The sequence below is a fragment of the Neofelis nebulosa genome, chromosome 10 (assembly GCF_028018385.1).
Source record: "Neofelis nebulosa isolate mNeoNeb1 chromosome 10, mNeoNeb1.pri, whole genome shotgun sequence".
Taxonomy (NCBI): Eukaryota; Metazoa; Chordata; class Mammalia; order Carnivora; family Felidae; genus Neofelis; species Neofelis nebulosa.
In genome coordinates, this window is record NC_080791.1 from 37,717,362 (window position 1) to 37,734,254 (window position 16,893).

General features: G+C 44.5%; 1 protein-coding gene across 2 annotated transcripts in view; it reads left to right on the plus strand.

Moving 5' to 3' along the window:
- Positions 1-16,893, plus strand: part of MAML2 (mastermind like transcriptional coactivator 2) — a 347,914-nt gene that overhangs the window by 222,928 nt on the left and 108,093 nt on the right. For both annotated transcript variants that reach the window (XM_058687399.1, XM_058687398.1), the window contains exon 2: positions 11,635-13,155. In XM_058687399.1, the coding sequence (XP_058543382.1) occupies positions 11,635-13,155 (1,521 nt within the window). The remainder of the gene's footprint in view (positions 1-11,634; positions 13,156-16,893) is intronic.

Here is a 16,893-nt window from a genome sequence, read left to right on the forward strand (position 1 = left end):
CAAATAGTGGGATTTGAGTTCCCGCTTGAAAAAGTCTGCATTCAGACATTCATGGAAAGCAAAGGAACGTTTTTCTATCTGCGATTATAAATTCTCATTTCCGGGCATGAAAGCCTTAAATTGCCGGGAGTGTAGGTTTGGGTTTGGGTTTTTTCAATTATAACCAAATATCTCTGTAAACCTCTTCATGTTTCATAGAGCTAGTTAAGCAATTTCCCCTTAGATGTGTCTTTGATGTGAAAATAAACACAGGCTGAAGTGAAAGCTGAGGTCCTCTCTAAAAGAGTATCTGTCTATGTGGTTCATGGTTGCTCAGGCTGACATTAGACCAGAGAAGACACACGTCAACACTCTAAATTGAACCTAAACACAGTTGCTATAAGAAAAATACTTCTTCAGAAGTTTCAAGAGAATGATGGCATCAATGCCAAGAACATCAAAGGAGCTGTTTGGTGCTTTCAGGTACTTTGCCAAACTCCCTCTAAATGCTGCTTAACATTCCTTTGTAATGGAGTTAAAGATGGGCCTGAAATTGCGGGGACCTCTTAAAAGGTCTGCTCATCCTGGCTCTGTCTCCAGGTGATTGCACCCCAGCCGGTTAGCACGTTGTGGCCCCGGGTTGTCCGAACATGACTCGGATGGAAGTCTTCCTTTCAGAATGTTTTCGTGCACTGAGGGGAGAATTGGTGGTGATGTCATCTCTGTACCATCACCACCCCCCCCCCCCCCCCGTATGCGGTGTAGAGGTATGTGGAGACAATGGCACCCTGTTAGCACACTGCTGTCACAGAACTGCGGCCTCACTCGTAACTCATATAATGCTCTGCTTTCACAAAGGGCCATGGAAGAGCTGGGTGAATGACCACACGTGGAAAGTGGAAAGAGAAACCAAAAGAAATGTGTGCCTTTCACCTCTCCTCAGCTTTTCAATTTTAATCAATCAAGAAAAGTATGCATTCACCTTGTGAAAACTTTAGGGTGAATGCAATTACTGGCTTTCGTGCATCAGTGTTGCAGTTGAGAATTGTTTGTTGCAAGTAACAGAAGTGATTGTAAAGTACACAGAGGAAAGAAAGAAAAAGAAAGAAGGAAAGAAAGAAAAGAAAGAAAGAAAGAAAGAAAGAAAGAAAGAAAGAAAAAAGAAAAGGAAAAGGAAGAAAAGAGAAAGGAAAAGAAAAGAAAAGAAAAGAAAAGAAAAGAAAAGAAAAGAAAAACTGGGAGATTTATTGGAAGGTACAGGTGTCTCAATCACAGGAAATATAAGTGAGTGTCCCAGAGTCCTAGAACCAGGATTTGGAAACCTTCAGGAATCTCCCTTCTGTCTCTGTCTCTGTCTCCCTCCCTCCTGCCTTCTGCCTAGCAATGCACTTTCTCCTGTTGGGCTTGCTCTCCGTGTCTCTCACTGTCCACAACTGAGAATGACTCCAGTAGGGGCAGCCCTGCATACCTTTCACTGCAAGGGCACAGAGACTGCTGAGAAGGTCTTCTTTCCCAATTACGAGAAAAGCATTTAATTTGTTCAGCTTGAGTCAAATGTCCACTTTGATGCAGTCTGCTGAGGCTGGGGGAAACGGGATGTCCCATGATCAGAAGCCCTCAACCCGGAGATGTGGGGTCAGATTCTCAGAGGAGAGTTGTGACCAAGGACAGACATGCTGGATCACACATTCACTTTAGTCTTAACTACATAGATCGTCTATGTTCTGTGTCAAAAAAAAAAAAAAAAGAGAAAACAGACATATGAATAAAGTGGGGGGAAAAACCATCACTGCACCATCAGAACATCTTGAAGTGTTTCCTTCTAGATGTTTTTTGTTATTGTTTAAACAATATTTTTGATCTCCTATCTGTTTGGGCTACACTAAGGTGAGTTATAGTGGTCAAGACAGGGCTCCAGCCTCCCTCTCTAGGGCTTATTTTATAACATGGGAGACGGACTTAAAAATTGGAAGCAAATTAATGAAAATATTTAGAAATTATAAGGACCATAAAGAAACCATCAAAAGGTTGGCATGGGAAACAACAGTGAGAACATAGTTTAGCCAGGTGTCCAGGGAAAATGGCAGCCAGGGTCACATTCAGGTAAGAAGTAAAGGAAAAGGAGGAGCCAGATCTGATAAGAGGGGAATGGGTCAGAGGAGGCAGAGTATTCCAGTGAAAGGGAACAGTATATGCAAAGGCTTGAAGCTGAAATCACCTTTCCTGTTTTAGAAATGTAAAAAAATAATTAAAAAAATAAGTGATATAGTAGCTGAAGCTTGGGCGTGAGAAGGAGATCCCTTTTGTTGCTATAAGGACAACAGATTGGGGTGGGGAGAGGCAAAACACAGGGTCAAATTCTCAGAATGTGGTCAAAGGATACTTGGTAGCCTGCTGTGTTCGAAGCAGTGGGGGCTGGAAGAATGAAGACTGTGATCTGAGAGAAAGAAGCTGGGAAGGACAGGGACCTTTCATACCTGTTCGAGTCAGAGAAGCCACTGAAGATGAAGGAGACATGCCTCCAGGGAATTAGGGGTGGCTGTGTTTTGTGTTATTTTACAAAAAGGTGAGAGCTCTCTAGTAGTCATGTTCAAGCCCCCAGATAATTAGTGGACAACCCTGGAATGGTATTAGGGCACTCTCTCTGCCGTCTGGGTTTTCCTGATATTCAAATTGACCAAGGTTTTGGAATGCGTCCAATTCCTGCCAGCATAAGAAAAGAATAGCAGCCTCTTAAAACACTCAGGCTGTCCCTACCTCTCTGGGAGCTGTCAGCTCTACAGTTGGACAAAGAGTCGCTAAGAATCAGCCCTAGGGTTTATAAAGGGGGTGTGGTTCACAGCAATGGCAGAGAATCTTAGATGTCCCATAAACTGACTCATCTGATGTTCCCAGACCACTGAGCGCCCCGTAAGTCAGATCACCAGCTAGTTCAGGGGGGCTCCCCTAGGCTAGTGCTGGATGGGGCTAGTGGGAGGAGATGAGATGTAGAAGTATTCTGTCTTCCACTGATTTGGCGTGATATTGAAGTGAAAAAAACTCACAGACCCGAATCAATTACCAAAAACAAATCAGAGAGTGCTAAAATCATTAAAGCGGGAAGAAAGAATGTAAGGTAGAAGGGCAAAGCCTCGCCAAGGAGGTGGACCTTGAGCTAAGCCCCTTAGAACGAAAGCTTCCAGACAGGGCCCTCCGGCTAAAGGAGAGAGAGAGAAGCCACTTGATTAATGATGCTCAATTCATTGTACATTCTGCTGAGGAAGACATTTAGAGATTTCACGAGAATTGCCAACATTTTATACATAGCATTTACTTTGGAGTCACTTCGATATGTTTTGGGCAAAAAATGAGTCATGAGTAAAGTATTTCATGCGCAAAGCAGTTGGGTTTTTCAAGCTTTGGTAGAATATTCTGTTCATTTTTCTGCTAAACACGGAGAGGCAATCTCTGAAAGATGGCCCCTGCAGGTCCCCGCCTTACAACAATTGCAGCAACTCGTCAGGATGACTAAGGATGTAGTCAGCAGGATAATCACGCTGGTTATCACTGAGTAGATCTGGAATGACATTAAAATAGTAGCCAATGTGGGAAAATAATTCTACTTTGAACTTTTTGATTTAAACGTCCCCCTGTTGTTAAACAACAGCTTTTGTTGACACCGTCACTAGCAAAATATCAGAATATCACAAAGCATCATATTTATTCACATATCAGGGGGCACTTCATTGGAAGGGAAAGGAGAGCGATTCCTTTCCTATCTTGTCCAAGCAAAGTCTCCTTCCCTCTGCGACCGTCATCCCATGCACAACCACAGAAAAACCATCACATTGCATTGTTACTTTTTGCTTTGTTTCCAGACAGACTGGTCAATCTCTTTTTGTTTCTTGGGTTTTTTTTTTTTTTTTTTTTTTTTTTTGGTTTTTTGGTGTGTTTTTTTTTTTTGTCCTAACATTTATTGAGCATTATGTTCTAAGACCAATTTTCCAGGCTGTTTATGTGCTTTAACCACTTGGTCCTCACGGCAGCCCTATGACATGGACAGTCTCACAGAATTATATACTTGGTGCCAAATAAATACCTTGGAATGAATGAGTAGACAAATTCCCTTTACAGATGAGGAAAAGCCCCTGTTGTTCTCTTCAGTTTGCCTTTGTCTGGCACAACAGTCAGGATAACAACAGGAAACATCACCCAGGCTTGGGTTCATGTTCCACCTCGCCTCCCAGTAACAGAGCACTGCTCTGAGCTGGGAGCATAGAAGGTGCTCTACGTATATGGTCGCGTCCCATCATGCAAGTAGGTAAGTGACTGGTCCAAGCTCCTACGATAAATTGCAGGAGAGCAAGTGCGTACATCCCAGGTTGAATTCCATGCTCTTTTGAAATCCCACGTCCTCCCATTGGCCTCCAGAAAATAGGATGTCTTCCTGTCTTTCCTTTTTTCTCAGTGAATACTTTGTAGGTTAACGATAAACTGGCAGCATTCTCCAAGTGGAATTGGTGGAATTGTCCAAACTGAGAAAATGCTGTGATGAAATACACTTCCTCCGCACCGTAACGAGGAGTGTTTCTATAGCCACTTCCAGCTCTTCTACTTACTCTTCCACAGCCAGCCATGAAGCATAGGAGGGGGCAGGGAGGCATGGAGGAAATTCTGAATATGGGACATTTGGTGTTTAGTATCTTTAGAAGGACAGTGTTCACTTATTTTCTCTGGAAGATCCTAAATTGGCAGTGTTCTTGCTTCCATATAACATTTGGTCTTGGATTTCATGAAGAGTAGGTCTTTTCTTCACTGGGATTGTCACATTTCTCAGAGTTCAAGCATTATGGAACAAAGTTCTGGAACAAATTTCCCAAACAGGTCTAACAGGCCTTCCCGGACACCCTTTACAAAAAAAAAAAAAAAAAAAAAAAAAAAAAAAAAGACGTTCCTACTTTTTCTTGAAAGAGTAGAAGCATAAGTTACTGAAAAACATACAAGACATGTGCCCTCACTTTCTTCCAGACCTTGTGCTTTCACTCATATAGGGCATGGAGTAGAGCTGGGGCTAAGAATTACTCCCCAGCCTTGGAGTCCCTTCAACAGGCCCCACAAGAGCAAGAGTCTGTCACAAAGCCTCATGCGCCTCTGCCCTTTTTGTTTATACATGGGTGACAATGTGGTTACAGTTCTTGGGGCTTCACATTCTTCTGACTTCAGGGTTCAGAAGAACATGATCACTCAAGCAAAACTCCAGCGGAACCATTAAATTGCTTGGGAATTGGAAATAAAAATGTTCCCACAGCCACAGCCTTCTTCTTACCACTGTTTTACTGCTCAATAGTTAGAAGGATCCAGTTTTCCAAGTTCTGAGATCAACCCACCAACTGCTGTGTGAACACCTGTGATTGTGGTAGGTACTGAGAGGAACCCAGTCAAGCATAAGGTACAATGCCCACCCTCGAAGAGCTTAAAATCTAGTCGGGCAAACCTAAATACTATGCACACAGAAGACAATACCTCACAATACAAGGTAGCTCAGAAATCTACAAGGGCCAAATAAGAAGTGGGAGCTTTTGCAAAAGTCTCAAAACCCCATCTAGTTAGTTTGCGGCAAGAGAGTCAAGGAGGAATCGACTCACCTCCTAGTACTGTGTTGAGCTGGAATTTACTGTTCCAGGATCCCAAACTTTCTTACATTAGAAATCAACTCAAAAGTCATAAAGCATTTGAAGGATTGGTCTATCCCCACCCCATCACTAATCAGCCGTGAGTAAAATGGCCTGAGGAAAGTTTACAGAAGATGGGACCAAGATATTCATTCTCTTGAGTATCTCAGAAGCGGTAAATTCAGTTCTTATGCTCATGCCCTGCTAAGAAAGAAAGAAATCTACTTGGGGGAAAAATGTGACCTATGGACTGAATTGTTACCTTTGTGTGGCATATTCCCTGTTTCTAGGGCAGCCCAGAAGACAAAGAACACATTTATTTTGTGGAAGAGGATAGGGAGCAGGGCAAGAAACAGAAACCAGGGGATTGCACAATAATGGCATTTTTAAGTCCCTCCAGGAAGTTTACATTTCGAGTCCTGTGGAAGAGCAGAGTACAGCTGTTCAAAAGGAGAGTATACTGAGGGACCCCGGCCCCAACGACGCCATGTGCCGGATTTCCGTCAGCCACAGGCACCATGTCCGCACCTCCTTCTCCAGCTCTTGGGGCAGGCCGGTCACTCTGTCAGGACCTGGCCCTGAGCAGGCCTAAGCCTTCCCCCAGCAGAGACCACAGGCCTCAGATAGCATCGAGGTGTTCACAGGGAAGAATCAGAACAAGGAGGAGTGAAAGGAAACAGGCTGCTGGATCTCAGCAGAGTGCAGTGATTTAGTATGCAAACCAGTCCAGACTTGCTGTGTTGAAATCATTCCCCAAAGAAACCCTTTCCTTGAATGGCCAGTGAAAGGGTGATATTATAATCTCACAAACTCAACGTAACAAGTTTGGGGTGCAGATTTATTGTACAAAACGAAAACTGCCCCTTAGTCTGTCTTGGTGATGGAAAAAGTGTAAATAGTAACATGTAACGCTCATTTGAAGCCTTTCCATCCCGCCACTAGCTTAATCATCTGTGTATTTCCTTCAGGCCAAGGGCGATATGATAGGATATGGTGCAGAATTCTCTCTGGATGCCTACTAAATCTTTCAGAATGACCAAGAGACCCTTTGTCTCCTCCCTTTCTTCTACTGGAGCCTTGAGGGTGATGTCCTGAGCTTTTTACTGTCAACCTCCAACCAGTGATGTCACCATTTTTTCCCTGCTGTCCGTCCCCGCGAGTCCCAAATGCCCTTACCCTTGCCCTGTGTGTGCAATACATCTTCGTTCTGTTACCCTTTGGTCTTGGTTCTCTGTACCTGCTGTGTCCACAACAGTGTCAGCATGTGGCAAGTGGACGGCTGAGAGGAAAGCAAGTGGGGGTGGTTAGTGATGAAGAACGAGGACTTTGGAACCAGACATCCTTGGCTTGGCACCCTGCCTCCGTGTCATTCACTGTGTAATCTGTCAGGAGCCGCAGTCTCTTCACTTCTAAAATGAGGATCAGGATACACATTCAGAGAGCTGTGGGAAGATTAAGCTAGACTCTATGCCACTCGTATTTTAAGAGTACCCATCTTAAAATACCCATCCATACACAGCGAGTATTAGGTAAGAGCCTCTGGTGGGTGTCTGGTGTTCTTGTTATTGAGGGCCCCTCCTTCTCCCTCACTCAATTAAAAAAAACTTTTTTAAGTTTATTTGTTTATTTTTGAGGGACAGAGAGAGAGAGACAGAGACAGAGAGACAGAGAAAGAGTTTGCACAAGCAGGGGAGGGCAGAGAAAGAGGAAACAGAGGATCCCAAACAGGCTCCATGCTGCCAGCACAGAGCCTGATGAGGGGCCCGAACTCACGAACCGTGAGATCATGACCTGAGCCAAAATCAAGAGTCAGATGCTCAACTGACTGAGCCACCCAGGCAAACCCTCCCTTGCACAATTTAAAAATAATATTTTATGACTCTGTTGACGTAAAGATAAATATATTATTGCTATGTGTTAAAACATTTCTTCAACCTAAAATTTCAGTTTTTCTTCTGTTTTTAAAAGAAATGCAAGCATTTTTGTGGGCCCCTAAGACTACCATGGGCCTTGGGCACTGTCCTGACAGTGTCTAATGGGTAAGTCAGCCCTGAGTAAGAGATCTATTTGTGGAGACTCTTCCCTCTACCATTTCGCTGTTATTAACTGCTTTCTGGAAGTTGCTGGTCCTTTCCCCAACCCCGGCTAGCCCAATCACTCAAAAGTTCCCGGTGTGGAGCTCCTAACTCCCCTAGGCCTGTCCCTCCTTCTCAGTTTAAACCCAGCTCTTCATTCCTCCGTTTGAGTCTCACTTCTTGGGACTATTTTTGGCCTGGTAAAACAGCAATGATTTTTCTGATAAACTATTTCTCACTGAGGTATTAGTGACTAACTGGGCTCTTTCTCTACTCCTTCTAGAATATTTGTATTTTGTCACAGAACTTTTAGAGACTCTATACCGTAATTCAAAGCCATATATCTGTTGGAGAAATTTTAATGCAGCAAAGGAAATACGTCAAAGTAAAGGTTGAACTTGGAGAATCATTGACTGTATTGTGCCAGTAGTTTGGTATCTACTGGGGCTGTGCATTTGGTGGGTCTTGGTGACATAATTTGATTAGAAAGTTCTATGAAGCAGGACACAGACTGTCCCCCAAATTCTCTCGGTAGGTAAAGTATGGAGTCCTGAAGGAATGTCTTTGATCTACTGGCACAATGCAGTCACTTAAGGAGGACTTCCGCTCCCCACTTTAAGTCATCCATCCAGCTGTGCTGGTCCTGACACCACACATATGCCTAAAAAACCATTCTTACTCCTTCAGTGCCTGTTATTTTCTAGGTCTGGGCAGGAAAGTGTTCTAAGAGATAACACTGTTTATAAAGGATGCCACTGATGCCATTTACTACACAGGACAGGCTCTGCTGTGGAGACACTTGGTTTGATTCCCGGCTTTGCTGTGTGTTATTTGCGTAACCTTGAAGTCTCAGTCTCCGCACTTCTATTTTCTCATCTGTAAAACTGGGGACGGGGAGGACGCTGCGTAGGAAAGATATCAACTTCATGGAGGTGTGGTGACGATTCTTAGTTGTCGTGAGGATTATCCATACAAAGAACTTCCCATCATGCCAAGCACACACGCCCTCAATAAAGGACTATGCTATCATTATTATTATTATTATTATTACTATTACTATTATTATTACCGCTACCACAGCCAGCGCTAATTCTGTTACTGCGTCTCCAATCGGGATGGCTTAGAGAAAGTGCCCTGCTGCTTCCCACTTCTTAGGGAGGGGCCCGAGCAGTGGGAGAATCTGGCAGAACAGGTTCTTTCAAAGCAGTGGAAAATAGATCAAAGGCAATAACCCAAACCTGGAAAAAGAGTGTACTCCTTTGTTTGTTCTTTCCTCGTTATGAAAAAACTTTCAAAATGTAACTTAGGCTGAAATAAACATTTTGGCCCCTCCTGAAGTAACATGGCTGAGCCTCTCTGGTCTGTGTTCTTCCTGACCCCCCCCCCCCCTCCAAGCACTGATGGGGGCCCCTCTTGAGTGTCTGCTGAATGAGGTGAGGGCTGACAGTGTCCTTCCAGGTTGCCTACGTTAGTGAGTAGAGAGCTTAGCGGTCAGCAAAACATGCAGGAGACAGTAGAGGAGGCCCAGCGGGGACCTTCAGACCCAGGTGCAAAGTACGCCTATGTCTTGCTGCAAATTGCTCACCGCCCAAAGTGAAATCTCGCGGGACTTGGTTACGGGACTTGGTTAGGCCCCTTGGCTGAAGATACCAGAAGCCCAACTTGTATTCGCTCGAGCTAAAAGGGGCATTTATTCTAAAGATTCCACGGTGTACCGAGGAAAACAAGGCAAGAGACAGACAGACCTGGGATTGAAATCCAGCCCTCAAATGTTGCCAAAACTTGTGTCTCCCTTCCCTGTGTTAAGTCTTCTCTCTTTCTACAGACTCACTTCCTCTGTGGCTTTGGTTGACATGTTGCAACAACTCACAAGTTTTATAATGACCATGCAGCCATCCAAAGAAAGCCTGGTCTCACTTTCTCCAATTCCAGTATTCCCATGGAAGGAACTTATTGGCCCAGTTTAGGCCAGGTTCCTTTCTCTGATTACCAATTAGCAATGGGAAAAGGTAAAAACTGGCTATAACAGCATGGAGCATCCACGCTAACTATATTGCACTTGTGAGTGAGCAAAACCACAGATAAGGGATTATTGAAATAGGAATTGATGAACTAAATGACAAGAAACATACTGTTCACATTTGGCCCTGTAACTGCATCCTGGCCATTCCCATATTCCTCATCATTTTACCAGAGATACAGAATGTCTCTGTGTTCACTGCCCTTGGCCTTTTCATGCTGGGCAGACCCTAGCCCTAAACAAGCTGATTGCAGCATAATATGTAGAAACGCCACAGGCTTTAGAATTACACAGACTCTGAGTTAAAAGTCTACCACTTACTAGCTGTGTGACACTGGGCAAGTTATTTAGCCTCTCTGAGCCTTGGTTTTCTTCTCTATAAAATAATAGCTATAAATTAATACAGATCTAATGTTTTTTTGTAAAGACTAAGAAAAATAACCATATTTAAAGCAGTTGGCATATAATAGATGCTCAGTTAGGTTAATTTCGTTCTCTAATTAGGTTACCTAGAAATCTTCAGGAGGGTGAGGGAGTGGTAGTGAGATGGAAGGGAAAGAAAAGTGATAGAATTTTGTATCCGGGAAGTATCCTGCCTCAGGTTTTTTTATAATTATTCTGAACAAACATTAAATAATTTAAGTGGGTCCATGACACTCGGAAAGCCGCACTTGGATAGATACACTTTAGAGGCAAACCAACAAGGATCTCAAGATCCATGGTGAATGTGTCGTTTCTTATTGATTTATTGGTATGATCGTATGGTCCTTAATTCCTTTCCCTATGATATCTAAAGTCCATGTAACACAATCTAATCACTGAGTCAGTGCACGAAGTACTTCAGCATTTTGTTGTTAATGTTGCTGTTTAGAGAGGCTCTCCTCTTTGAGAACGTAGTAAGTCATTTTTTTGTAAACTGTAATTGATTGAGTTCTTACGACAACAACACTGTGCCAAACTTGTACATGCATTGTCTCATTTCTTCCTATGAATTAAGGGCTATCGTCCCCATTTTCCAGATAAAGAAATTGAGACTCAGATAAGTAAAGTGGCAAGGTCGCTTAGTACTCAGCGATAGAACAGGAATTTGAGCTCCACTCAGCCAGCTCCAGGGCCTGAGCTCTGAACCAGTGGGTAGTACCAGTTCTCTGCACCTTGGTTTTGGCTTTAAGTTTTCAAGACTGGGAGCACAAGAAGTGAATCCCCAGGGAAATCTGTGCTTGGAGCGTCTCGTTTGATAAAGGATAATCTCATGGCTTCCTTGCACCCACACAGCGTTGCTGCACGGGCTTAAATGCAAAGCCGCAGAATTATAGGAAGAAAAATAGAACAGCAGGCACGCTACCTGCTTGAATACAACAACTATGCTGATTACGTACTTGGAGGATAATAGTGATGAAGGGTTTCACCGATGAATCTGTGAAAAGAAGAACCTGGAAACTGGGTCCTGGCTTTCGACTCTTTGGTGTTTCCCATCTTGGTCAAAATTGTGCTCGCTCCCAGTTCTCCGCAGCAGAGTGGGGTTGTGTGTGCATGCGCGTGGAGCATTTGGGCCTGCTCCAGAGAACTCCATTTGGTGACGGGTTGTGGGTATTATCAATAACTCCTGACAATATGTGAAGTATTTTTCATCCACTGACCTGTGTACCAATCGCGGGAGCCGATGGGATCTCGAACCACTAACTGACCTGCTCCTCCAGAAACAGCTTTAATCTGTTTGGTCTGCACCAGTGTGAGTTTCATTATATTCCAAACTGTGCTCCATTTGTATCTTTTTCTTTTTAATTTCATCCTGTGTATAAATGGGGGGGGGGGAGAACCCACTTAAATATTATGTCTCTTTTGACTAAAAAGCATTTCTGGATTAATAGCTCACATTTTTCTTTTTTATTCCCCCTCTGTTTTCCAGCTCCAGGGTTCCTTGAAAAGAAAACAAGTAGTTAACCTGTCTCCTGCCAACAGCAAGAGGCCCAATGGCTTTGTCGACAACTCATTCCTTGATATCAAAAGAATCCGTGTCGGGGAGAACCTCTCTGCAGGACAAGGGGGCCTCCAAGTAAATAATGGACAAAATCAGATGATGTCAGGGACCTTGCCCATGAGCCAGGCACCCCTGCGGAAGACGAACACTCTGCCACCACATACACATTCTCCTGGGAACGGCATCTTCAACATGGGCTTGAAGGAAGTGAAGAAGGAACCAGGAGAGACTGTATCATGTAGTAAGCACATGGATGGCCAGATGACCCAGGAGAATATTTTTTCCAATAGGTACGGAGACGACCCTGTAGAGCAGTTGATGGATCCAGAGCTGCAGGAACTGTTCAATGAACTGACCAACATATCTGTGCCTCCCATGAGTGATCTTGAGCTGGAGAACATGATCAATGCCACCATCAAGCAGGATGACCCATTTAACATTGACTTGGGGCAGCAAAGCCAGAGGAGCACTCCCAGGCCCTCCTTGCCCATGGAGAAGACAGTGATCAAAAGTGAATACTCCCCCGGCCTGACCCAGGGTCCTTCGGGCTCTCCTCAGTTGAGACCCCCATCAGCCGGCCCTGCATTCTCCATGGCCACCTCTGCCCTCTCCACTTCATCCCCAGTCCCTTCTGTCCCGCAGAGCCAGGCTCAGCCGCAGACAGCCTCAGGAGCAAGCCGGGCCCTGCCGAGCTGGCAGGAGGTGTCCCATGCCCAGCAGCTCAAACAGATCGCTGCCAACCGTCAGCAGCACGCCCGGATGCAGCAGCACCAGCCTCCCAGCTGGTCAGCCTTGCCCTCTTCCGCCGGGCCATCGCCGGGTCCATTCGGGCAGGAGAAGATCCCCAGCCCTTCTTTCGGTCAGCAGCCATTCAGCCCGCAGAGCTCCCCCATGCCTGGGGTGGCCGGCGGCAGCAGCCAGTCGAAGGTGCTGGCTAACTACATGTACAAGGCCAGCCCGTCGGCCCAGGGCGGGCACCTGGATGTGCTCATGCAGCAAAAGCCTCAGGATCTCAGTCGAAGTTTTATTAACAACCCGCACACGGCCATGGAGCCCCGTCATGGCAACACTAAGCCTTTGTTCCATTTTAACTCAGATCAAGCAAACCAGCAGATGCCTTCTGTTTTGCCTTCCCAGAGTAAGCCTTCTCTCCTACACTACACCCAGCAGCAGCCGCAGCAGCCGCCACAGCAGCAGCAGCCACAGCAACAGCAGCCACAGCAACAGCCGCCACAGAGCTCGATTTCAGCTCAGCCGCAGCCGCAGCCGCAGCAGCAGCCACAGCCGCAGCCGCAGCCGCAGCCGCCGCCATCCCAGCCTGCCCAGCCTCTGTCAAGCCAGCCTTTGCTAAGGTCACCCTTGCCTCTTCAGCAAAAGATCCTGCTTCAGAAAATGCAGAACCAGCCCATCACAGGACTGGGGTATCAAGTCTCCCAACAGCACAGACAGGTAAGGCCGTAAGTTTGCTACTCCAAACACGGAGGACCCAGAGGCCATTCAGCTTGGTCATTACACTTTGGTTGCCGCTACCTTTGTGTGGGGACAGAGTCAAGACCACAAAGACGGGAGTGGTCTTGTTGGATTCCCAGGAAGGCCTCGTGAAGCCTGGCTCGCTTGGGGCATCTGGAGGCAAGAGTTAGTATTTCCTTGTAGAACAGTCACTGCCATTGCAATCTGCAGTGACCAAAGTCTCTTGCTGATTAAGAATGTTGCATTATAATTCATGCCTTTAGTGACGTGTCCAGTTGCCCATAAGTTTCTGATACGCCCAAGTGTTTATTCATCCGGTCGGTGAATCGGTCACGAAGCGGACGTGAACATCGTCCTGAGTACCTGCCATATGCAGGCTGTTGTGGTTATGCGGGTATTAAAATATTGAATATTGAAATAAGCCCAGACACGGCATTAAGAATATGTAATGGCCAGTATACACCACACCAACTGATGAAACGTATAAATGCCCAACCCATCATAATAGCTGTGACTCCATGCTGGTGCATTAAATAAGGCATGGGCCCTGTCTGCAAGCACATTCTGTGGAGGGAAACAGGCCTTAAAACTACCATTTTAATACTATGGAAAGGGTAATAACATGATAGCCCAGTGGTTGGGTGTCTTACCCTACAAGGGAAAGTGTTTTGGAGAAAGTAATGCCTGCGTTACATGTAAAGGATGAAATCGTCATCACTACACAAACGAAAAAAATATCTGTGGTTACCTTATATCCTGTGATTAACATAAAGCAGAAGTTTTATTCTGCCCCAGACATGAATAGGAGGAGGAGATAGCTCTGTGCCTGCAGAGCACATATTGGTGAGTAAGCTCAGATCCCCAGGGAACTTGAGAGAGGAAACTCTTCCTGGAAGGAAGGAAGTCTGAATGTTGCTTTGTGCGTGTAATTTGACAGATCTGCACTGGTTTCCCAGCACAAAGACAACATGCTCCATGTCAAATCAGTATGTCAGGATAGTATGACAGCACTGAGCCTAATTCCAGTCACATTCCTAGAGTAGTTTTCATGGTGACTGCCCAGAAAAGAATACCACAAGGCACCACAGACTGTAGCCAAGCTCACCTTTGCCCTAGATGTGTGCCAGGAGAACCCTGGGCTCAACTGGGATTCAAGAGCTCTGCACCAAGTAAAGCTTGGCCCTCTTAGCCACTTAAGAGGTATATGTGGGGTGCAGCGGGGGGGGGGGGGGCGTGTTAATTGCAGTTGACGAGGAAGGGACTTGAGGAGACTCATGAGTATATTTTCAGAGTTTCTTCTTAACGCAGGTAATTTGGGGATCATTTATAAACAAACGGTATTGTGGAACTACTTCCTAACAGCGTGGATAGCCTTTGTAGTTTAGACGAATCTGGGTTCAGATTCTTAGTCTGACATTCCCTGTGTGACCTCAAGCAAGTCACTGGACCTCACTAAGCCTGAATTGTCTCACCTGTAAACAAGGCTGATTAACAATATATCCTAGGATTTTTTTAGAATAAAATGAGATAATTTTGGCAATCGTGATAATCATGGAAAGGACCACATATGACACCAATATTTTTTGACAAGTATTACTCTTATGTAGGAGATGTACTGGAGTAAGTCTCAAATTCTAACATAAACAGTTTTAGAGGAATAAAAGAAACCTATCCTTGATTCTTCATTTGATCTTAGCCAAAAGGCCGAGAAACAATATCCTTGATTCTTTTATTGTCCAGCAGTATGGGGAGTGGGGAGCGATTTACCCTCCCTAGGCCCAGACTTCAGATCATAAAAATGGAAATAATAAGGAAGGAGCTAAATAATAATTTATAGTTAATAAAGGTAGTATCTGTTATGTACCCTGTATGGCATGGCATGTGTCTCTCTTACTTACAGTATCTCATTTCACCTATATGAAGGAAATACCGTTATTTGCATCTTACAGGTGAGGCAATTGAGGCACAGAGGGGTTAAGTAACTTTTCCAAAGTCACACACTCTGCTACTCTAAAGTAGCAGAGCCAGGAATCCGATGATCTACTTTGAAGGCTGTACTTTCAGCCACTAGGCTCTACAGCTCACAGGTAGGATTTGTTGGGAAATGAATGACCATTTGAGGGTCATGGTGAAATTCTGAGAAATAATATTTCTTATAATATTGAACCATTTTTACATAATCTGCGGAGTAGATTAAGTCCTTTGGGGAGAAAGAAACTCTTCATCTCCAACCTTCAAAGCTGTTAAAGAAAAGAATAAAAAAAAAAAAATGTCTGCATGACTGTTGACCCTCCTGAGGGTGAACATTATGGAGCTAACCAAAAAAGGAAATTTACAAGAAGAAACATACCTCTTTGGTGCCCCATCAGCCCTTCTTTGGGAGCCTTCCTGCTACCTCCAATATCCTTGGTCCTGCTTCTGGCTCCATTGCTTATATCAACTGTCTACCACATTCATGACCTCTTGGTCCTCACCCAAGCTTCCAGGACCCAAGCACACCAGTGGGTTCTAATGGCCAAATCAGCAAACATCTTTCAATGCCTTAGATAATAATTAACTTTTTCCAGTGAATGTGCCTCATATGATGCCACATATGGTAAAAATGGAAGCACCATTTCAAGCTAAAGACCCTTCTATACCGGCTGGCCATGGCTACCTATTTACAGCTTTATCTTAACTTTGTAGATTGAATCAAATTGTCTCTTCCTGGTCAACAGTTCTAAGAGGGAGGATTCAGAAATCCTGTGCCTGAGTTGTAAGCAAGTGTACCAGAGCACCCTAGTCAAATATGTGTTGCCGTTTTAAAAGCATTCACCTTTGGGAGGCTGGACTTATGCTAATAAGGGTGCTATCGTTTAATACAGTTACGGGTTTTTTCCCTCTGGTGATTGTCTTCAGAGCTTTTAGCACATTGAGTGGATTATTACCAGTGCAATAATATTCATCCTTGCCAGGGTGATCTTTGAAAACAGTAGAGATGGGTAAAGCTGCTTTGGGTCAAAACCAAGAAATAACTAATAGGATAGGACTGGATTTAAAGTTTGGTTTGCGAACTTTTTCTGAAGACAAAAATGAAAAATGAGTTCTTCCCAAGATGATAATTTTGAGAAGCAACTTTCATTTGGATGAGCATATTTTGAAGGTTTTTCTAATTCTTATTGTCTCATCTAGTATATTGCCAATTATTCTCAGCTCAGGCAGCATAGGTTTAACCCCACCATTTATAGCAGACAGTACAAATATGTGTTCTCATTTCAGATTAGCAAACTCTCTGTAACTCAGGACCTAAATTATAGGAGGGGAGAGATTGGGAATTAAGCAATTCTCAAGTTTATCAACGAGAGCATCTTAAATGAAAGCACTGGTCATGAATTTTTTCTGCTTGTCATACTCACTTTATGTCAAACATAGGAAGATTTACTATGGGATTTGCTAATTGGAGCCCTTTAGCCTTGGAAATGGTGGAAATCTGGGCTTTGTGCTGCAGGATGGTGGATTGAATTTGTCGAACAGTTGCTTGTAATGTACCCGGTGGAGTGTGCAAAGATGGCCTTCTCTTCACACTTTGGAGCTCTGCACCCAGACAGATCTACATGTTCGGGCAAGGAACAAATTGGGGGGAGGCTGTGCCCCTCTGTCTTTACTGGATACCCATCTCTGTTCTCCTAGATGTGAATGGTGTCTAGGACATGGATGTGACATAATTGAATTGTTGGA